Source organism: Patagioenas fasciata, chromosome 2, assembly GCF_037038585.1.
Source record: "Patagioenas fasciata isolate bPatFas1 chromosome 2, bPatFas1.hap1, whole genome shotgun sequence".
NCBI lineage: Eukaryota > Metazoa > Chordata > Aves > Columbiformes > Columbidae > Patagioenas > Patagioenas fasciata.
The window spans coordinates 125159564-125182551 of NC_092521.1; the positions used below are offsets into that span (position 1 = coordinate 125159564).

The window sequence follows — 22988 nt, forward strand, 5'->3', positions numbered from 1 at the left end:
CGGAGAAGCTGCCGGGGCTGGGTGCGCAGGCGCGCGCTGACCCCGCCCTCCCCGGCAACGCCCCCGGCGGGAATCCCCTCGCCCACTGCCGTGCTGCCCCGCCCCCTCCCACCGGGGCCGTCTGCGCCGGGCGATGGGGGCTGAGCCCCGACGGGCGCTGTCCGGCCCTGGCGGTAAGCGGGGGCTGGGCTAGGGACCTGGGGTTCCTCCGCGAGGGGGGACACCGCGAAAAGGGGAGAGAAGGAGGGGAGCGGCGGGAGGCAGCGCGACCCCGCGGGAGGCCGGCTCGGCCGTTCTCGGTGCGAGGCCGGACCCGGACGGGGGAGGAGTGGGGGGCTGCGCTGCGTTGAAAGCGGGCCGGGCTGTGTTGCTGCCCCCCGCCGGCAGGGTGGGTGCCGGGAGTTAAGGGGGATGGCTCCCCGCCTCCGCCCTGGCGGAGCCTGCCCGCCGTGGGGCCGTGCGCGCCAGGCGGCCGTTGGCGGTGCGGGCCCGGCAGGTGAGCGGCGGGGGCCGCCTCGCCGGGCTCCTCCGATGGGGGAGTCTCCGTGGGCTGCCTTGGGAAAGCGGTGTGGCAGGCGCCGCCCCCTCCCTCGGTGCTGCTGTTCTCCGGTAGCCGGGTCCCGGGGCACCTGTCCGGGCGCAGCGTGCGGGCCGGGACGGGGCATGAGGGTCAACATCGAGGTGCCCGAGAGCTGCCGCCGTCAGGAGGGCGGGCGAGATCGCTGGGTGTTCGGTGCCTTTTTTAACGGCGGGGGGAGGGGCCCGTGACAGACATCCTGAACATTTGTACCGTTAAATAGCTATAGGCAAGACCGACGACCTTACCTTTAGTGAACTTTAAACAGTATTCCATCAAGGATCTTTTTAAAATAGTTAAAACTTTTCAGGGTTGCATCCCACTATACTCAGCACTGATGAGGCTGCACCTTGAATCCTGTGTTCAGTTTTGGGTCCCTCACAAGAAGAAAGACATTGAGGTGCTGGAGAGAGTGCAGAGGAGGGCAACAAGGCTGGTGAGGGGTCTGGAGCACAAGTCTGAGGAGCAGCTGAGGGAACTGGGGCTGTTCAGCCTGGAGAAAAGGAGGCTGAGGGGAGACCTTATCACTGTCTACAATTACCTGAAAGGAGGTTGTAGCATGGAGGGTGTTGGTCTCTTCTCCCAAGTAACAAGTGAGAGGACAGGAGGAAATGGCCTCAAGTTGCACCAGGGAAGGTTCAGATTGGATATGAGGAAGAATTTCTCCACCGAAAGAAAGGGTTGTCAGGCATTGGAACAGGCTGCCCAGAGAAGTGATGGAGTCACCATCCCTGGAGGTGTTTAAAAGGCGTTTAGATGAGGTTCTTAGGGACATCGTTTAGTGCCAGTGTTGGGTTAATAGTTGGGCTCGATGATCTTGATGGTCTCTTCCAGCCGAAGTGATTCTATGATTACAGTCTATTTTGTTTCAAGCAGTGAGTCGATCAGTTTCACCAGCGCATATTTTCTAAACGCTGTCATCTTATTTTCATGCTTTTTCCTCATACTGCCTTAAGGGTCAAGCACAGGTGAACAGCTGAACTGGACAGCGTGTGGTGTCATGTTTCCAAAGGCTTTTTGCAAAATTACTGCAACATCATTAATGCTTCGGTTTGTGATAGCAAGCTGATCTTTGAGGTGACGTGCAGGTGAAACTTGAAACCAGGAGTTTTTATTTTTTAACTAAGCAGTGTCACAATTTCTCAGCAGTTAACAGAGCATTTGAAACAAGAAACAATGATGCTTTTGTCTGGTTATATAAAGTGTCACTACAGATTAGTGAGATTCTTGGTTTTTTCCATCCACTGTCCAAATCCCTGAAGCTAAAATTACAGAGAGAAAAAACTGCTTTATTACCGGAGAGCTGGTCAGCATATTTAAGTTAATTTATGATTAGGACTGTTTTTAGGGACATGATAAATGAAATTATTATTCTTTTACCCACCTCGTTGAAAATCAGAAGATAAAACTTATGCAGTATTCTGGAGATACCTTAGCTCAGCATACTTTTTTTTTCTCAGTCTGGTCACCTCTAGGGAGCTTCCCTTATAATCCCTTATAATTAACATGTCAGAGTGCAAACATATACCCAAGTGGTTTATCTCCTGTTGGAAAATGCACAGTTACAGTTGCATAGTGTGGAAGTTACTGGTAAAAATTGCTGATTCATTTTTACGAATGCCAGCAAATTTTCGATAAAGATTTCCAGGTGTCGTTCTATGACAGTCTTTCCCTTTGGTTTATATTGTGCCCCCATAAAACAGTTGGCATATAAATTTTAAAGTATTATCATTTGTTTGGAAGTTTCGGACAGAATAAAAACTTAGGTGGAATTCCACAAGGTGGTATGTATTAGTGCTTAAAGAAAGCTTCTGGGTTTTTTGTTTTTATACTTAAGACAAAAGCTGAACATAAGAAAGGGTGGGAAGCATTTTCAATAAAGATCTTTAAATATTCCTCCTCAAATCACAATATGGTAACACCTCTTAATATTTGTAAGACTTCCTGTTAGTACAGGAAACTGAAAACATTCTTATGCAAAATTTTAGGTTTTATGTGTGATTTCTCAATTTGATATTACTATTGTGACTTTAAAAGTTGTCACCTGGGATTTAGAGAATGCTCTGATAAGTAACAGGGGAAAATACTCATGTCTATTACTAAACAAGATTTTTTTTCTCCCCCCCTTTTTTTTTTGAGTTAGTGGGTGGCTGAAAGTTGGCTTGACCATTGAGTTGCTGAAATGTTTTGCTGCTTGAGAACCGTGAGAAGGTATGGTATGGTGCTGACCTTATTTACCTTTAGCATATATTTAAATGTTTGCTTAAGACCTAAATATATGTAAAGCTGGTTTGGTATTTTGTTTAGCACTTATTTCTTTGGCTTTCTCTTCTTTACAGTTTGCAGCTTTCAGCAGAGCATCCACAGTTGAAAATACCCAAAAGCCATATGCTTGTCCTCAAGTGAGATATTAGAAAGGCTCTTAACAAAAGAAGGGTTTTAAAATAGCTTGATTATGAGAAAGTGGTAGTCTAAATCTGAATATGATATCCAATATATTACTGCATTCTGGAGTTATTAAAGCTCAGTGTTTCAAAATGAGTGAATATATCTGTAATAATGAGCTTAATTTAACAGAGCTTTTCAGTGCCAAAGCTATAAGCCAAAAAGTTAAACTTCAGAGAGATGTGAAGAAAAAGTAAAAAGGAAGCTGAAGGGAATTATTTAATCAGTAAATTAAATCTGTCCTCAAGTACTATTGCGTAACGTGTTCTAGTGGAGATTGTGTTTCATATCTTTCATGAAGTGCAGACGGCTGTCCTCGAAGTGGTTGTGACCTTGGTTTTAACATGAAGCCTTTCTCTGCTCTTCAAATCTGAATGAAGCTATTGGAACAATCTTTGTTCTTTGTGAGTGAAACCATAAGCATCTTTCTTGCATTTTTCTCTCTCTAAATTCATTTCAAGTCATGTATTTTGTCACTTGAAGGATGCCTTAGAGTTCTGTCTTTCACCTTCAGTGAATTAATTCTTCCTTCTGTCATGCAGACTAATTTTGGCCCTAGAGCGCTTCTCTTTTAAGCAAGTTCAAAATAGACTTTTGGCTGGAATCCTGAGCCTTCCTACTAGCATGACAGTGTTGTTTAGATACAAAACAAGGGAACTAAAGTTAACCATACTTGGCCGTTTTTCTTGTTGAATACCAGATGGAAGTTTATGCTTAATAAACTTGGAAGTATGATTAATTGTTTCCAGGTATGTTGGAACTTTTTTTCTTAACTACTGGAAAATGGCATGCAATATAGCTCAGGAGTGGATGTGGGAAACGGTGTATGAATAAGGTGAAGAGAGAACTGAGCTCCTTATTTCCTTCTAGCAGCTAAGTCTACAAGAATGTGGGTTTCTTGCATGGCTGTTAGTCAAAACTTCTATCATATAGGTAACTGGTTAATTTACTTTTTTTTTCCTTTTTTTTTGTAAAGAACTTATTTTTTACTGCTTCATGTCCACTTGATACAGGGGAAAAAAATATCAATTTCTGCTATTTTTTTTTCTCAGACAATTATTTTGGTGTTTCTAGATCCAGAAATGCTAAAGCATATGACCAAGTGGACTTTTATCCAGTGTGCTTTGCCTTCCTTTCTTGCCAGGTCAGGTAGAGGGTTTTTTTTGCTGTGTTACTGAGCAACTCTGGCATGTTCTTGTCATTGAGAGCTTTTGCTCTCCATAAAAATACGATATTGCTATGGTACTTCACTATCTCCTGCTGTTGTGAGTAGGTTCATGGGCTGTAGTGATGACTGGTCTTAGAGTCTTTCTCAGATGCAGCCAGCAAGGAGGTAGAAGTGTTTGCCAGTTTTATATATTTTTTTTTTTTTAGTCTGTCATTTAGTCCATGCACATAGAAGTTGGTTTTAGTCATAACAGTTTGAAATTTCATCAGTTACATTACAGGTTTTCCATCCCACTTTTCTCCAAAAACTTCTGGTTTCAGCAAGCTGACTTTTAAGACGTACAAATGAAATATTTGCTCACCTCTTAGACAGAAAACATTAGTTTTAACTGCTTTCATGTTTCTAATTGAAGAGCTGGAAAGGTTGACAGAAAAAAGGTAAAGTAAGGGTCAGTACATCTGCTTGACAACTCAACTGTTGTCATTTACTCTGCCATTTTGGAGAGGGTTGTTGGTTTGGATTTGTTTGTTTGCTTTCGGTAATGAAAGCAGTCAGGAAATCGTCTTAAATGTTTCTGTGTCCAGGACAATTACTTGGTCTGGGATGCTGAACAAATAGCTCTTTGTAAAACAGTCTTGCTTACTATTATTCATAAAATTATTCGTTTTATGTGAATTGGAAGCAGCTTTGCCTCCTGTCTGCCACATATTTTACTGTTTGGGGCTTGCAGTTTGAATGATACTGTGAGGAGTGAGACAGCATTGTATTGCTTAACAGAGCACCCTCCCTACCATTCTGAGTTGCAAACTAATATGAACATTAATTACAGAGAAAATTGTTGGTCTTTTGACTTTGTTAACCTATAAAATCAGCTGAAGGAGAAATCTGATATTAAATATTTACCAATTTACCTTTTCTTGCTGCTTTTTTATAAACTGTCTCTTAGTAATTGGTTTACCAACCTGAATATCAGCTTTGAGCTATGCCAGGAAATGTTGGTGCTCTTTAATTCAGAACTTGTTTCTCTTGCGTTTCAGTCTTCCGTTACACACGTGTGCTTGTTGCAGAACTGTTTAATTTATGCCTAATTGGAGGTATTCAATCTTTTGCACTTTCTGAACTTCCTAGAATTTCTTCAGCTTAACTTTTGCTTCTGATCTTAGGTGAAACAATCTTCTTTTCCTACCACTGAAACTTCTTTAGCCCTTGTTTTCTTTTATTACAGTGAAGATCAAAGGGCAAAGAAGTACTGTCTTTTTACTCGATGTTTTCTATAAAAGAATATGTTTGGAAAAGTAGATTATTTTTTGAAAATGGACACAAGTGTGTGGACCTCAGAAATGAATGCATAACTTGTTTTGATTGAATTGTGGTTATTATTTCTGGGTAAAATTTAATATTCTTTTGGCACTGCTTGAAAAGTATGGGATTTGGCTTTTTAACTTGGAGGTTCAAAAGTATGTAAAGGTTGACTTTTAAGAGCAGTTTTAGCAATAGCTACAAAAATGCCACTCTAGCCAGTCTTCATAATTCAAACTGCTTGACTGGGGAATTTTTATTTGAGCCTGCTTTGAGAAAGTAGAGGGAAAAGGTACTGTACTTACTTACGTGTCGTTAATAAGCCATTAGTATCCACCGTCTCTCAAACCTGTTGGATTTGCTCTGTATAAATACAGCTTTGTGAGTCCCATGTGGAAAAGTCCAGAACTCAGACTTCTAATACCAGTTTTAAATTATTATACTTGCAACCGTGAATGTTTACTCCATTCTGTCACATCCTAATGTAATTTATATCAGTTTGTCACTTGATTGGTTGCATCATACATAAATATTTTATTACTTTATTAGGTTATGTCTGGAGAAGATATTGCTGCAGTGCATTCTTCAGTCAAGAAGTTTGTCAGGAGCTGATGCCATCAATGCTCTCAGACCTTTCTATTTTGCTGTCCATCCAGATTTTTTTGGCCAACATCCCAAAGAGAGGGTAAAAATCTGTAGTATGCTTTCTTTGTCAATGTGTCGTGTATCAAGGATGGAAATTTTCTAGTTTTCCTGCTGTCAGAGAAACAAAAGTAGTGTTAGAATTTAATACAGTTGTTAACAGAGAACAAAAAGGTACACTTTCTTTATTTTTAACACGGATAGGTCTGTTAAGCATCCATTATTTATTAGTCGTATTTTCTGTTTAATTGTTATAAAGAAAACCTTCCAGATTAATTTATAGTACATATTACTTGCTTTATCACTTTGAAATGCTGTGCATTATATTTGAATCAATGGATCTCTTTAAGCTTGAAAGCCTTTAAAGTGGTGTTTTGGAATGTACAAGAATATACAAGAGTGTACATCATACAGTTTGTTCATGCAAAATAATTATTCATTTATGCAGAGAATATGAACTATAACACTACTTGTTAAGAGCAGCTGGCATTTTGTAAAAACTAATTCTGCATGCGTGATTTAAAAAGTTTAGATCAAAAATGGCGAAATTCATAATCTATGATTTTTTATTTTTTTTTTTAACAGGAAGTAAATGAAAACTCATTGAAGAGGTTAAATGGCTACTTGGAGAATCTACAGAAACCAGGATTTCGCTCCTTTAAGCCAACTCAGCTTACTTTCTATGTAAGAGGAAGAGAACCAAACTCTTCTAGTGTTCAAGAATCCTTCAGTGCTTCAGGTGCTTTTATATTGTGCAGAATGAATCTTGTTGTATTTAAATTCTTTCAGACCATTACTGTAGTGTTGTACAGTCATAATGACTTTTCACCCTAATAAAATCTTGTCAAACCATGGAAATATGTATTACATCAGACAGCTAGGACCGTCCCAAATAAGTAAACATCTTACGCTTTAAAAAGCATAGAAAGAATGAGAAATTATGAAGTTGAGGTCAAGTTACAGTATGAGGAAATAAAATACACAGTTTAATGTAAATAATAATTTTTCTACTTTTAATCATGTTGTCATGTTGAACTGAAAGAACAGTTGTGTCCTTGTTTTTGTTACAGATAATGTGTAGAACACGATGCTGAGGTGCTTGCAGGGTCAGTAGGAACTTACTCTGTAAAGAGAAGTTGTGTAGTATCTGAAGCTTTAATTCACCACATTGTCTCTTCACTGTGAAACTACAGAAAATATCGCTGAGTTTGGAATATTGATTTTGATTAATTTTATTCTGCCTACTTGTCTGTGATACACCAATATGCCTTATCTAACAGATGAGTTTTGTGTTCTATACCCTGCTAGACAAAATACTTGAGCGAATTGTGAGAGATCCTTGTGCTGGAAAACAAAATAATGCTGTTTTTCAAGAAAATAGTCGTGTTATTTCCAATCTACTTAAAATAATAGCTGAACTGGCAGCAGTGTTCTTGATTCTAACGCTTGCTTTCTAATGGGGCTATTAGGTCCAATAGCTAAAGTGATGGGACTTCATTTTAGCCAGTGTGCAAGTGTAATATTTTGTTCTGAAGCTTCTGTTCGTAGCTTGTGAAGAACTGTTGTAGTACTGTGCTTCTACAGTAAATTATATCCAGAGCGATGATCAGTAATAATGTGAATTGTGTAGACCTGTTGGATGAAACAGCCAGTACTAAAGCAAAAGCATCCTTTTTTTAGGTTATGCTGTGTCTGTAGCTAGGTTTTCATTTTGCCTGATCATTCAGATGTTTTAACTAAAACAGCTCTCTTTGTATTTTTTGGCACAACAGTTTTAAAGGTTAAACTGGACATGCATTTTGCAATGAGTATTGCATTAACAATATCATAATGTTTTTCAGCTACGTACACCTTGTTTGGGCTTTTGTAAGATGAGAGAAATATGAGTGCGTTTTCAATAATCTTCATTAAATAATACTAATTTTGTGGGACTCGTGTTTTACAGGATTTCGGGCAGTCAGTTTTACATTACATACTAGGGATCTCCTGAGCACGGTATTGGATATTCTCAACTCCTGCAGTTTATCTACAGAGCATATCCAAAGATTGAATGTGAACTCTCAGCCCCACAAGGAAGCAAAAAGCACACTGAACAGACCTATCAAATGGGACAAGACTTACTATTCATTTACTGGATTCAAGGATCCTGAGGAGGAACTAGAACAAGCCCAGAGAGTGGAAACAACTTTAATGTATGTAAGGTTTTTGTTTAACTGTTGTTTTCTAATCTAAATTGGTCTTATTCTAATGCTGAGTTTTTTAAAAGGCAATCAGTAAACATTCTGAACCATACAAAAATTGATTGTCTACCATGGAATTTTGTCATGCTTTTTATAATTAAAGAGAGTTCAAATGAGCTCCTGGGATAACTGTAATGCCAGCTAAGCTGAGGCATTCTTGTCTCTTTGCCCAGCATTCATGCTTGGCCAATCTAGTTTTGGTTGATCTACTTTTTCAGTTTTGTGGAATATTGGTGGCAATACAGAAGGAGGCGCATGTTACGCTTGTTCCAAATATCTCCTTACCTCTCACAGGACTTCTGTAACATGAAACTATAAGGCCATTGACTTTATTATCAGTATTTCATTATCACATTCTGTGTGGAGGCTGTGAGATAATACATGAAAACCAAGTTAAAATGTTTTCATTTTCCAGATATCTTAGTGTTGTGCTTCTGATTCGTTGTTCAGCATACCCACCTTAATATTTACTTTGAGGCAATTATACATACTGAACTTTCATGAAATGCAGGGTGTAGTCTATTAGAAGCTGGTTTTTTATAAACTCTGGGTGTGCTCATTTTGGGGAAGGGTGAAACATACTACCTTGAAAAACTTTTTGTAACTGGGAGACTTAGGTGCCATTTGAAATAAATGCAGAACTGTGGTGGTTGCATCTTCAGAGCAAAGGGTACTCCTTGTCCTGCCTAGCATCTCACAAATAAAACCACTATAATATATGGTACTGTAGAAAACTTAACTGAGATTTAACATTATGGAGAATATTTTAACTAATTTTTACACATTTACAAGAAATGCCACAAACAGTTACATATTAACAGTCTGGTTTTAATACCTAGCCATTTGGCATTGGGCCTCTCTTTTTTTCTTCTGAGTTTGAAGTTTTTCACTTAGAATACAGTATGAAAACGGAAGTATCAGTTTGTAAAAAATAGTATGAAAATAATTTTATGCTATGAGCAAAGGCTAAACCTCTTAAAGAACAGCTTTTTCCTAGAAACAGAATGGTGTAATTATTGGAAGTTTTAGATGTACTCCATGAGTCATGTTTGCCTGGTTGTGATTATTGATGAAAAAACTGTAAAACTTTGACCTGTTTAATCTATGTTCATCTCAGCTCTGCAAGAGTTACCTAACTTGGTCCTTTAGTACCGTCTCCCTTATTTGATAGTCTGTTATTATCACTTCATTTGGTTTTGGGTTTTGTTCTGTGGGGTTTTTTGTTTGGTTGTTTTGGTTGTGTGGTTGTTTGTGTTGGTGGTTGGTTGTTTGTTTTAAGACAGACGTGTGGGAATTTCTTGCATTGAAGCACTAAGTTCTGAAGCTGCCCCCCTAAATCACACTAATCTGCTTCTCTACACTTTTCACGCCTTTCAAAATCTTACGGTTGCATAATAACACTGTCAGTGTCTTTTAGTTCAATTTGATTCCCTAGTCCCCCTGAAGACATGCAAGTGCCAGGTTTTCCTCTTTCGATATCTGAAAGTGAAGCATTTAGCAATTTCAGTTTCTATCTTCTACTTTTAAAGAAACCCTTTGTCTGGTAACTTAAAGTAAAACACGAACATTAACAGGAAGAACTGAGTTAGTTGTACTGTTTGCATGAAAGATAATACAGCATGCCTCTACTTTTGTTCTTTTTCCATTCAGATCCTGGTTAGATGATAATGAAGCAAGTGCTGTAAAAAAGCTGAAAAAGAGTTTGCCACTGAGAAAAGAACTAGAACGTTTAAAATTTGAACTCTCTCATCAACTCCAGCTCTCAGATATCAGGTAATAAAGTAGATTCAGTTGGACTTGAATTAAGACAGTCAAAGCAGGGAAGTGTTGTGTTCTACTATGCCGTGAGCTTTAAAGGCTTATTCCAATACAGGTATATTTCATATATGTAAATGTGTTGTGCACTGAATAATATTTTTCCAGAAGAATTCTATTGGGGCGGAAGTTCCCTGGTACAATATGCTCAAAATACCTAGTGTTTATAACTAATAATGTGGACTCCAGTTGAGGCAAGCACATAACCAGTTGAATTAGGACATCTGTTTATGTATTTGTTCGGGTGTTTTGCTTCCTGAATTCATGTGAATATCTACAAAGGTAACTAAATCGGAGGTGAAATGCAACTTTGCACGTGGTACATATTGACATCCTGTGAAGGCTTTCTAAAAATGTTATTCTTTCTAGTGTCTTGTTTCCCACACTCCAAAAGAGGAGGCAGCATGTTTGCTTGATAGGGTTGAGTACAGTTGGTGACCTTGATTCTTCAGAATGTTTTTCAGAAAATAACTTACAATCCTTTTTTACGTTTTGTCCCGTCAAATGAGGATGTTCTGAAGTGGGATATTCAGGATGAAAGGATGGCAGTGAGGGTATTCAACAACAGGAAAATAAACTTCAGGGGATTATTTCAAGGGCTAAGTCTGTTAAGTTCTCCTTTTTACCACCAAAGGGAGAGCTAGAGCTTTTGAAAAAATGCTTTTGTTCCATTCCTCCTGTAAAAGACCCTGGCTTCCTTTAAACTGAAGCCAGTTTTTGTGAACACAGTTTCTAATCCTCTGCAACTGTGCTGTGGTGGTTTTTTTAAGTTTGTGGAACAGTCTTCAGTATTAAATGCATAGGTTTCATTTTATTGATGCCTTTATTTTTTTTATAGTTTGTGTTTTTAAAATACACTGAAACTATTTTGTTCCATGAAGAGTTATTAACCTTCCAAGAATTATATTACCATAATTCAGAAAAGAATGTGTTAGGAATCTGACAACAGGTGTCTTAATAGGAAACTACTACTTGTGATCCTGCAGCCTAACACTAGTGTTCAGAGGTTTGCAAAATAATGAAGTCATTGGCTTTATTCCCTGTACAAGTTTAGGACAACTGAAGAGAAGGTAGGATCCCTAAGCAACCTTTTTCCATTCCTGCCTGGTGCTTCTGAAAGCAAAGTGATAAATGTGCTAGGTAACAGTTATTAGAATTACTTGCATTATAATGGATTGAAGTGCTGTGGCAGAGTCCCATTCTCTGCATCCCACAGTGGCTTTTTGCCTGTTAGATTTCCCTAAATGAGGCAATGTGGGCTGACCTCAGCCAGCAGCAAAGCACCCACACAACCTCTGGCTCATACACCCCCAGCAAGATTGGAGGGAGAGAACAGGAAAGGCAAAAGCAGGAAAACTTAATGTATCAAGGTAGAAGTTTAATAGGTGAAGTGAAGCAAAGCAAAACTGTGCGTTCAAGCAAACCAAAACGAGGAATTAATTCACCGCTCCCTGTCGGCAGGCAGATGTTCAGCCACTTCTGGAAAGCGGGACCTCAGCATGGGTGATGGTTACTTGGGAAGACAAGTGCCATAACCACGAAGGTCTCCCTCATCCTTTGGCTGAGCGTTTATTGCTGAGCACAATGTTGTGTGGTCTGGAATATCCCTTTGGTCTGTTGGGGTCACCTGTCCTGGCTGTGTCCTGTCCCAGCTTCTTGCCCACCCCAGCCTACTTGCCAGTGGGGACAGAGTGGGGCTAAAAGGCAAAACCTGGACACTGTGTCAACACTGCACGATAGGCGAGAGATTAGCAAGTTAGCAACACTGTTTTACTAAAAAATCCAAACTACAGGGGTGCTATGAAGAAAATTAAATCCATCCCAGCCAGACCAGTACAATAAGGGAATGGTAATTTCCCATTATGAGACAATTTTATGTCAGCTAGAAGTTTGCACAAGGATGTAATTTTTCAGCACACTGACAACTTTATGATTTAAATGCTTTTTGAAATTTAATTAGTAGTTTGTCTGATCTGTGATAGAAGAGATGTCAAAACTATGTATATTGAAGTCACCAATGTAATTCCTGGCTCTTGTATGGTTTAACGTATATTAATGTAAATACAAAAATTATTCTACTGTAAAATATTATTTTATATTTTTATATATATATAGCAACTTACCATGGCAATCACAGTAACTTTTTGGATGAGGAACTGAAAGGGGGGGCAGGAGAAGTCAATGTCCTCATATACAGTATTTGCTCCTCTAGACAAACATTACACGGTGTACAAACAAACTGCATGCTGCATGACTGAAACAAATACTGGTTGTCTCTTGCTATTTACTTGCTAACCCCTTTCTTATTGGGGGAGAGATTTGCAAGTTCTGTCTGTCTACTAGGTTTTATATTTATTTTTCCTAAATCTGGTTTTATTACTTTTTTGTGACTCTCACTTTCACAGAGATTTTGAAATCTTATTTAGGCTTTCGTGTGTGAAAATAGCAAGTGACGCAGAAAACTTTTCAGTAGGCCTTTGCTTTTATTACTGTTAAATAAGTGTTATTTTGTTTGAGTTGGTTTGGGGGTTTGTTTTGGTTTGTTTGATGGGTTGGTGGTGTTTTTTTTTTTTTAGTAATGCTGAGAATTAAGTGCTTTCAATTGTATTTTTATTTAGGTGGCAGAGAAGTTGGGGTATTGCTCACCGCTGTAGCCAACTACACAGTCTAGGTCGCTTAGTCCAACAGAGACCTGAAGTATTAAAGAACGTGAAAGGTATTTCTCTTGCTTGTTTCATACATCCTAATATATTGATTCAAAGATGAGCACAGGTCTTCTGTGACAAGAGAGCTCTAGTGCTTTTCATGAATGCTTTTGATAACTGCAAAAATCCTGCCAGGCTTACTGAAAAGCTGGTGGGAACTTACATTCTAAGCTACTGGATATTTTTTAAAGTGACCTTTCCTTACAGTGTATTCACTCTACTCAGCTTCTATTTAACTTCTTAATAAATACAGACTGAATGAGTTGAAGGCACTGGACTTAGTACTAACAATGAAACTAAAAATTCCAGACTGTATCTCTAAAAGGGTTGGAGGTAGCACTGGATTGTTACCTATGGGAGATTCACGACAAAAATGCTCATAGCTCTCTAAAGAGCCAGTATAAGGAGGACTAAGAAGAATACCTTTAAAATCGTATTGTATTCTCTTATCATGCATGTCCCCTAAAACACCTATACTAAAGTCTCTGTATCTTCTCAGGAAGAACTAAAATGTTCTGTAAACCTGACCTACCGTTCTTCTCATACAGCTCTTTGACCTGTGGCAGTAGCTGCTGTTCGCTGTTACTGTAACTCCACATTTTATGCCTGTCTGCAGATGCTCAGCGTTGAGTGGCTTTCATTTGAGGGTTCACCTAATCCTTTGTCAAAAGACAGAGTGGGTAGGACAATAAGTAGTAGTTTTAAATTGTGTCAGGTTTCAAATTAGTTTCTTTGCCTAAGCATGTTAAGGATTAAAATGCCAGATAAGTCTTGTGAACCTGTTGTAGTCTCCATCATTGAAGATCTTCAATAATATACTGGACAAATACTTAGCAGTAATGATGCAGGTACAGTTGATCTTGCCTTTTTTAAAGCATCTCCCTTATGAAGAAAGGCTGAGGGAGCTGGGGCTCTTTAGTTTGGAGAAGAGAAGACTGAGGGGTGACCTTATTAATGTTTATAAATATATAAAGGGTGAGTGCCACGAGGATGGAGTCAGGCTCTTCTCAGTGGCAAACAATGATAGGACAAGGGGCAATGGGATCAAGCTGGAACACAAGAGGTTCCACTTAAATTTGAGAAAGAACTTCTTCTCAGTGAGGGTAACAGAGCACTGGAACAGGCTGCCCAGGGAGGTTGTGGAGTCCCCTTCCCTGGAGACATTCAAAGCCCGCCTGGACACATTCCTGTGCGACCTCACCTAGGCGTTCCTGCTCCAGCAGGGGGATTGGACTACATGATCTTTTGAGGTCCCTTCCAATCCCAAACATACTGTGTGTGCCTTGGTGTACAAGGACGGACTAGATGCCTTGAAGTCAGTGTTGTGTTCTTTCGTAAGGATTTTGGAAAACTGATTTCTGAGAGCAGGAACTTCTCTTCAAGCTTCGTTTTGTAGATTTATACATCCCACTGAAGACTTTTGTGGAACCTTATTTTAAGAAATAATTGTCTGTGCTTTTACCTTACAGAATTCTTGAGAATCTTTGTACTTCACTTTAAATAAAAATAAATAAATAAAAGCACCAAACCCACACTAACACTCAAAATGGATTTTTTTTTTCTTTTTTTTCTTTACTGTGAAGGTGATTCTCACAGCTTTCATATTGTAGAGAGTTCTGTGGAAGTAGTGTTGAATGGCTGTGCTAATACTTCTTTGATTAACCCTTACCTTCTGGATAGATACTTTAAGCAAATAGCATATATTTCCTACTGTATACATGATTTGTACGGATTCTTTTAATGTGCTGTCTGCTGAGATTTTCTCTTATTTTAAAAGCAATCTTGGTAAGAAAAAATTCCAGTTAACCAAAATCTATCAAGTTTAAACAGAGAGAAAGCAAATGCTGCATAAGGTTTGTATGGGAAAAAAAAAAAAAAAAAACCTAGAATTTTGAAGAGCCACTCTATCAAATTTTGAGAATAACTAAAGCACCTACTTGTGTGTTTGTGCTGCAGATATGTGTAGCTTGTGGCACGTTAGTGGCATATTTAAGCCTTAAATAATTGTGGGGATAATTGCAATAACCCAAATTAGTAAAGAGCTTTGTTCAATCTTCAGGACGCACGGTGATATTTACAGACCGTTCAGGGATGAGTGCAGCAGGCCACATAATGCTGGGGACCATGGATGTTCACCATCACTGGACCAAAGTAAGAAGATTTCAAAGTAAATGATAATGCCTCTTGTTATGACATCTTTTTTCAAACCATAATCAAAATATTACTCGGTGCAAATAACTGACAAGTCATTTAAAGCAAACACATAGCTATTATGTTTAACATAACTGTGTACCTTGCATTCTAAATTTAATCCTGTGATGTAGTGTTACTAGAAACAGTCTTTGTCAGATCTTTACTGCTGCTTTCACTAGTAAATCAGTCCTACCCCCGATTAGATATAAAGAAAATTCATTTGTTATGCAGTCTTCTAGTCTGCAGTGAGCACTGGCAGAATATTTCAATACCATAAAGAGCTTATTCCCATGAAGAATTAAGGAATTTTGTTTAGATTTTTTTGGTTGTTTTTTTGTTTTGGTTTGGTTTTTTTGTAAAAATGGAACAGAAATTCTTGTTTCAGTCAATGGCTGCTAACCACCTGTTGCTCCACTTTGTTCTTTTAGGTAGATAATGTTGATGTTGTGGAGATTTATCTGTGGTGACTGTGCGAATTTTGCTGCTGTGCTTGTGTGAAGTTCAGAGTTAACAAGATTTCTGGCATCCTAAACAATAAATTATAGTATGCAAAGGGCCACAAATACGTAGTGATATTATATTCTTACTTACAGAGATATTCTTGAATCTTGGTTGCTGAAATGTTTTTGATAGTTCTATCAAAAAAGTATTTCTTTGTAAATGAGATAATTGGTGAAATATCATAGTTTGGACTTTCACCCAGCTAGAATATCAGAATATTCTATTTCTGTATTCCAGTCAATGAATAATATGAAAATTTAGCCCTCGCTCCAAATCTTTCTCTGGTGCTGGTTTGAGTTTTTGCCTATTTATGTCTCACTGAGGAAGAAAACAAACCATGATTTGTTAATGTGAATGATTTACAAAGAACTGAAATGGAGAAACTAGAATTTAATGCAAAACTGTCAACTCTTGAGATTTGCTGATGTTGGTAGCCACTGGAATAAAAATGTTCTATTGATTAATACTTAAAACACCAAAACAAAACAAAACTCTCTTCCTTGTAAAAGAGGAATACTTCCTCTTTCTAACTTTTGCCAAGGGGGTTTCTGAAGGAGTTATATGTCTGCACAAGGTTTTGTGCAGATTGGACGATGTGTAGAGTTGATTGTGGTGATGGTATTTGCTTTGGAAGGCAGAGGTGTGTATTAGAACCTGAAATCAAGGGCTTTTTATTTTAAAATGCACTGAGGATCATGTTAAGTGATACACAAGAAAGTCAGTGAGGATCTTTGCGGGGTTTGTTAGCCACTTGGTTTTTAGAGAGCAAAATTTTTTGTCCTGTTCTAGCTCGTTTTAGAAAGCAGTCCTAAGTGTTAGTACTTTTGTTACTAACGATCAGAAAAAGGAAGCAGTAAAATGGTGTCCATGTCAGTCTGCCGAATGGTCAGATGCATGGTGTTTAGAGAATTTTTGCAGGTTTTCTCTGTAACAAATGGAGATGCTGAACCAATGGACTTCATTGTGCCAAAAGCTGCTCCGATTCCACTACCATCTTAGATTTCTGAAGAGATTGTTCTGAAATCACTTGACTTATTCCAGCAGCAGTATTTGTGTGTGTGTGTGTGTGTGTATGTGTGTATGTGTGTGTGTGTAAACCTGTGTTCTAGTAACAACTGGGTAGACAATAAGTAATGACTATCGCTACAGAGTTTTCTTTTTCTCGTTGCCCTGTTCCAGCCTTTTCCCTATCAAACCTTCAATGTCTCAGCTTAAAAGTCCGATCACTTCTTTTTCTGGTATAGGTTTTTTAAAATTAGAGATCTCGTACCGTTTTCTTTTCTCCTCTCCCCTCAGACTAGATGATGATCTAGGTTACCACCCAAACCCTTGCAAAGAACTAGTTCCAGCAGCCAAGACTCTTTTCTTTCTTGAGAATTGGTATAAAATAGGCTGGCAAAAACACTTTTGATGGTACGTGGAGTAGCTGTACCCCTACAGCTGTGGTGAGAAAAATTTTATGTAGGCCTCAGACTGGTTTGTTTTTTTTTTTTTTTATAAGGTACTATTAATTTCGATGTCTATAGAGACAAAGAACCTCCATCAGTCTTGTTATGACCTTTTGGTGCCTTTATAGTACAAATACTGAAAATACTTACAAACTTATTCCATTATATTTTGCCTGAAAATATATTTTTCTGATTTTTGGTATTCTTTGATTCCCCCCTGGTTCCATGCTTGCACTGTTAAATGTCTGTTCTTCCACAGTTTCTTGTTTTTTCATTTCTTAAAATGAAGTTAATATGCTTATAACAAAGGAAATGTTTGTGTGCACAGATTTTTGAGAGATTGCCAAATTATTATAAACTTCAAAAAAGGCTACTGTTCTTGGAAGATCGGATAAGCCAACTTCTGGGAGGCATACAAGTCGTATATATTGAGGAACTGCAACCCCTGTTGACTCTAGAAGAGTACTACAAGACTCTGGACTCTTTCTATAATAAATTACGTGACAGTAGGCTACCTTTTCATCCTCGCAGTCTGCGAGGCTTGCGAATGATTCTGGAAAGGTAGGTACTTACAGGAAAGGTTTCTTCCTTTTAGAGCTTTTACTCTTTTTTGTTGTTATTCTGATTATTGTTCTCACTAAGAAGAAAACTAGTATCACCTCAAATTTTGGTTATGTCAAAGTCTTTTTGTTTCTCAATGTTTTAAGTGCCTTTTTATGGGATTAGGAGGAATCTGATTGAAGAAAATCCTGCATATTTCTATCAAGTTGGAATCAAAGTTCTGTCTTCCAGTGTTGTGAAGGGTTAAATCACAGGGTTTATGCTGTCAGATCAACACTCATCTGCTGTTATTTATATTTTTTGAGTATTGTTGATAGTTGGGTTTGAAATGTAATTTTTAAAAAACTTTATGTATTATGCTTCTGTATTCTCATGAACCAAACTTTATTAATTTCTTTAGTATTCTGATTGTGTTTTCTCAATATTCTTTTATTTTCATTCTGAAAGTAGTTCATGTAAATACTCGCATAAAAAATGATCCCCTGTTTTTTATTTCCATCATGTTTCATTAGTGACAGATACGCACCAAGCTTACATGAATTTGGACACTTTACGATCCCAACAGTCTGTGATCCAGCGACCCTTCAATGGTTTATTTTTGCCAAAGCACAGGCAGCAAGAGAGAATCTGAAAAGAAAGGAAGAGTAAGTGTTTATGTGACTAAATACATTTACCTCATTAAAATCTTCGCATATTGTATGTTTTATTTGTAGGAGGAGGAGAACTTTGAAGAATGTATTCATGCTTTTGTGGCGGAAAAAACTTCTCTTTATAAAATAGAACTTTATCTACCAGCTTTACTAAGTTAAAAATTTCAGTGTTCAGCAAACAAAAAGGATTGTTAGAAAATACCCACCCTTCACCTTGTAGAAACAGTAATACTTTATTCTGAAATAAAATATCTTTGTTTAGAAGATAGGTAGTTTTACAGTTACTTCTCCAAAGGAGAGATGCTTTTTTTTCTTTTTTTTAAAGGAAGAGACCTTTTTACTAAATAAGAAAAGCAACCAAGTTCTATTAATGTTACTAGCATTGTGACAGCAAAACAGTGAAATCTAAACTAAAAATAACTGAGACCAACTAGTGAATTATTATATCTAGTTGTTTGTCAGTTAGGTGAGGAAAAGATTAGTTAGCACCTAACAAGGGGAAGAAATAAACTGAGTAGAATAATGACAGAAATACTTCCTTGGTATTCTTTCACAGATGGAAGTGAGATGAGAGAGATAATAATAGCGAATCATACTCACTATTACTCAGTATTAAGTACCATGCTTAATATTAGGTCTGTGATGTGTAATATCCATCAGGACTATAAATTTTGTTCTAGACCTTGTATGTTTTATGTGTCTTTGAGGATTAAGAGCATGAAGTAGAGTTGCTGGTATTATTTTGAATAAAATACTGTAATAGGTAACTGAGTACTAAGTGCCTTTTCAGACATTGTTACTACAATTTTGTTTTTCTGCTTTGGAAAGCTTTTAGTGAATTGTTGAAATATCACACTGTCACAAATGTATGCATGCTGTACACATCCAGATGAATTTTTGCAAAGGTTATTTTAGGCATGAGTATTACTGAAGGCTTTGTGGTTTTAGCTCTGTTGGGAGCATATATTTTGGAGATGGGCTTTGGTAGAACATGGAGGTTTGTCAGAATTTTTCCATAACCCTCGTCCAGCTTTGAAGTTATTTTTGCCATTTAATAACTGCTGAATAACCCTCTGTTTAGCTGCCCATATATGACAGCTGGGAAAGTGGTGTCTGTAGAAGTTGGGAGGGATGTTGTAGCAAATGCATGCATTTCCGTCTGAGTGACTCACTCTCCAAAAAATTTTATGCTACCCCACATTATGAAGACACTAATCCAAGAAAAATGTCATCTTTAGGCTAGCAGTGACGTAACTGTGGTGCTCCCCTCAGAGTATGAGCAGCTATATTGTACGAATGCAAGAGCCAAACTGAGTATCTTAGCTCTTCTCTTGTGTGTCAGATGATTGTTGGTTTGCATAAAATAGTAAAGAACAGCTATTCTGGGTCATCTTGAAGGTCTGTCCACATCATCTGTTAGGTTACGGAAAGACTGCACGAGTGGGGCAAAAGATGTGGTGGTTTTTTTACTCTGTACTCCTTCCCAGTTTCTGACTGACTGCAGTTCAGAAAATACTTGCAGCTGGAAACATTATCTTGTGTTAAGAGTGTTCAATAGATCTTCTTTTCTCCCTTTTAATTGTCTAATTTTTAACCAGTTTGCACTTTGTGGCTTCAAAATATTCTGTGGCAGCAAATTGCACGGTTGAATTTCATGTAATGTATGTATACCAAAGAGGGAAGTTGTGTTCTTTGTTTTATAGATCCATGACCATTTGCATTCTATTGTTCTTCTGCTATAGGAAATACAAAACAGTCATTCTGTATCTATCACCTCTGCTTTTTTTTTGTTGTTGTTGCTATATCATATTTCCCCTTAGTTGTCTTTTTATTGAAGCTGAAAACTCCTTTTCCACTTAATGCTTTCTTGCACAGAACCCACTCTGTACTTCTGATTTTCCTTAGCCTCCTGTGGTTGTTAAAGGGGCCCTGAGATAAAGGAAATATTTGGAGATGTACTGAATTTACTTTGTACAAGCAGATGAATGTTTTACATCCAGTAAATCGCATAGCGTAGCTGGAATTCTGTATGACCTGGCGCACTGGAGAGTTCAAATGCTGCTGTTCTAGAAAATGGTCTGTCTGTGTGGATAACGTCAGTCTTCTAGTAATACAGAATTTTAGTAGGAACCTAGTTCTCCTTCCCTTGCTTTTGTAAACTATCAGTTTAGTATTGTTGTAGATGTGTAAACTTCCTTGTGGAAGTGACTGAAAATAAACCTGCAGCTCTCATTATATCCTTCAAGGGAACCTGAGATTTCACAGGCCAGGAAAGCTTGGTGCTCAAGCATTGTAGACCATGCTCAGGAGGGTGGTGCGGATACAGTGAGTAGGGAGGACAGGCCTAATCCACATGGACTCACTGGCTTGGTTTTCAGCCCTGACTGACAGGGCTGTGCTCTTGTAGAGTGATCCAAGTGCCCCAGCACAATGTAGTGCTGTGCAAGTACGTGGAGATCCCAAACTGACCTCTGGAGAAGGCAGTGTTAAGCCCCTTCAGTAGTGACTTTATGTGAGTCAAGTAGTGTCTATAGCTGTGTCCATGCTTAGTGTGGGCAGATTCACATCCCAGTGGGTCTGCAAATATGCTGCTGGTTTGTAGCTCTTCTCACCCAGTCAGGTTGAAGTTGTGGAGCCCTGTTAGCTCAGGCTCTGTGTTGCAGGGCAGAGATGGTGCTGTTTCTATAATCAAGCTGGCTCTAGAAGTGTAGCTATGTTAATGTGGCACAGTGCCGGAGCTAGTAAGTCTTGCTGAACTTGAACTGTCTCTGCATCAGATGATCTACAGTTCCAGTGGCTATTAATTAATGCTTTACATAAACTTTATTTCAGAGTAGCTTGAGTTGCCATGTGGTGTCTTACCACTTTGGGGTGAAAGGAAAAAATAATCTGTGAGCTATGAATATGATATTCCATATACTTCCAGCAATTAGTAAGTTATTAACACATTTAATATGCATCAGGTGGCTGTACCTGTTGCCCGATGTTTTTGATGAGATGCAGAGTACTGGTCTTAGTTAAGGCAGAACAGTTACTAACATGATTTTATTCTTAAATCTTACACTTCCAAAGTTATTTAAGTACTTCCATCTCTTATGTTAAAAATGGAGCCCCATAGGATTTCTGTTTTGGTATTTTTCCCTGTAAACTGGTGAGAAAAAAAAGTGTCGTCATGCACGCTTTCAGATGTAACTGTAGGCAGGCTCTTGCACGTAGTCATGGAAGCATGTTCAGTCTGGCCTCTGAGGTCGACATGGCTATCAACCTGCACAAAAATCTAAGCTCTACCATAGCTGTACACAAAGTGACACCTTTGTTTACATGCGTATAACCTACAAATATACCTATCTCAAGGGGGGTTTTAAGTTACTAAGTTCTAATTTTGTCACTTTATGTTGTCTTCTTTTGCTAGGATGATGATTACAGAAAAAGAGCTAATTGATACTTCCACTGAAAAATTTTCTTTGGATCGGCTGTATAAGGAACCCAGTGTTTCCAGTGCACAGATGATAGATTGTTGTAAGCGACTGCTAGAAGAATCGTTGCCCTACCTACAAGGCATGCACCTTTGCATTTCACATTTCTACTCTGTGCTGCAGGATGGAGACCTGTGTATACCTTGGAACTGGAAAAACTGAGGACATATCTGATAATCAGATTAATTGTTTATTTTCTGTAAGAGGCTATAAATATGAATGTTTTTAAGAGTAAATTATTTAAATCTGTATTTTGATATCAGTATTCAGCCTGCAGATTTTCTTCTAACTGCTGCTCAAAAAGGATTTGAGTCCTAGACAATTTGCACAATGCGCAGCATTGCCGGTTCTGGGAAAGACACCTGTACATTCTCCATACTTCTGTAGGAGTCCCAGTGTATGGTAGCAGTTGTGAAACCACATTTTTGTAGTGAATTATGAAAATATATTAAAGTGCAAGTCTGCAAAAATGTGCATGTGTATTTTTAATATACATTAATATTGCCGGACAAACGTCCTTAAATAGTGTATGATTTGAACCAGACATTACATGTCATCTTAAGGGATTTGCTGAATGCAGTAGTTGAGTGCATAAGTTACCTGGTGGCAACATTGGCATTAGCGTCACGAGGATGGAGCCGGGCTCTTGTTGGTGACAACCAATGATAGGACAAGGGTAATTGGCTCAAACTGGAACACAAGAGGTTCCACTTAAATTTGAGAAGAAACTTCTTCTCACTGAGGGTGCCAGAGCACTGGAACAGGCTGCCCAGGGAGGTTGTGGAGTCTCCTTCTCTGGAGACATTCAAAACCTGCCTGGACACCTTCCTGTGTAACCTCATCCAGGTGTTCCTGCTCCGGCAGGGGGATTGGACTGGATGATCTTTTGAGGTCCCTTCCAATCCCTAACATTCTGTGATTCTGTGTGATTTCATATTGCTACCTGTTAATTAAAATTAGAAAAAAAAAATATGGAAAAAATATCAGAGTATTTCTACTTTGCAGAAGCAAGCAGTACATTATCTTGGTCTCTACAGTAGTTTCATATGTTCGTCCAATATTGTTTGTTGCCTTTGAATTTCAAAAGATGCTGGTTGTACTGTCTGCAGTGACTTTAAAGGAGATGTCATTCTCTCTTTGTTTTCCGGCATTTGCTCCACAAACACAGACAATCCTCTTTACTTACTCTATAACAGATTGCAAATCCCATTCACAACACTTAAAACCCAAGTAGTTTAATGTGACATCTAAGGATAGGAAGCATTGAT

The 22988-nt window shown here is 38.4% G+C and overlaps 1 protein-coding gene across 1 annotated transcript; it reads left to right on the forward strand.

Annotated features, from left to right (window-relative positions):
- TCAIM (T cell activation inhibitor, mitochondrial) lies at positions 1–22190 on the forward strand. Its single transcript, XM_065831855.2, has 11 exons — positions 1–173; positions 2721–2788; positions 6039–6174; positions 6717–6870; positions 8077–8323; positions 10022–10144; positions 12805–12902; positions 14951–15042; positions 17362–17594; positions 18107–18238; positions 21657–22190. Exons 2-11 carry the CDS (start codon positions 2760–2762, stop codon positions 21880–21882), a joined length of 1470 nt encoding a protein of 489 aa, XP_065687927.1. The 5' UTR covers positions 1–173; positions 2721–2759; the 3' UTR covers positions 21883–22190.
- The last annotated feature ends 798 nt before the right edge of the window (positions 22191–22988 follow it).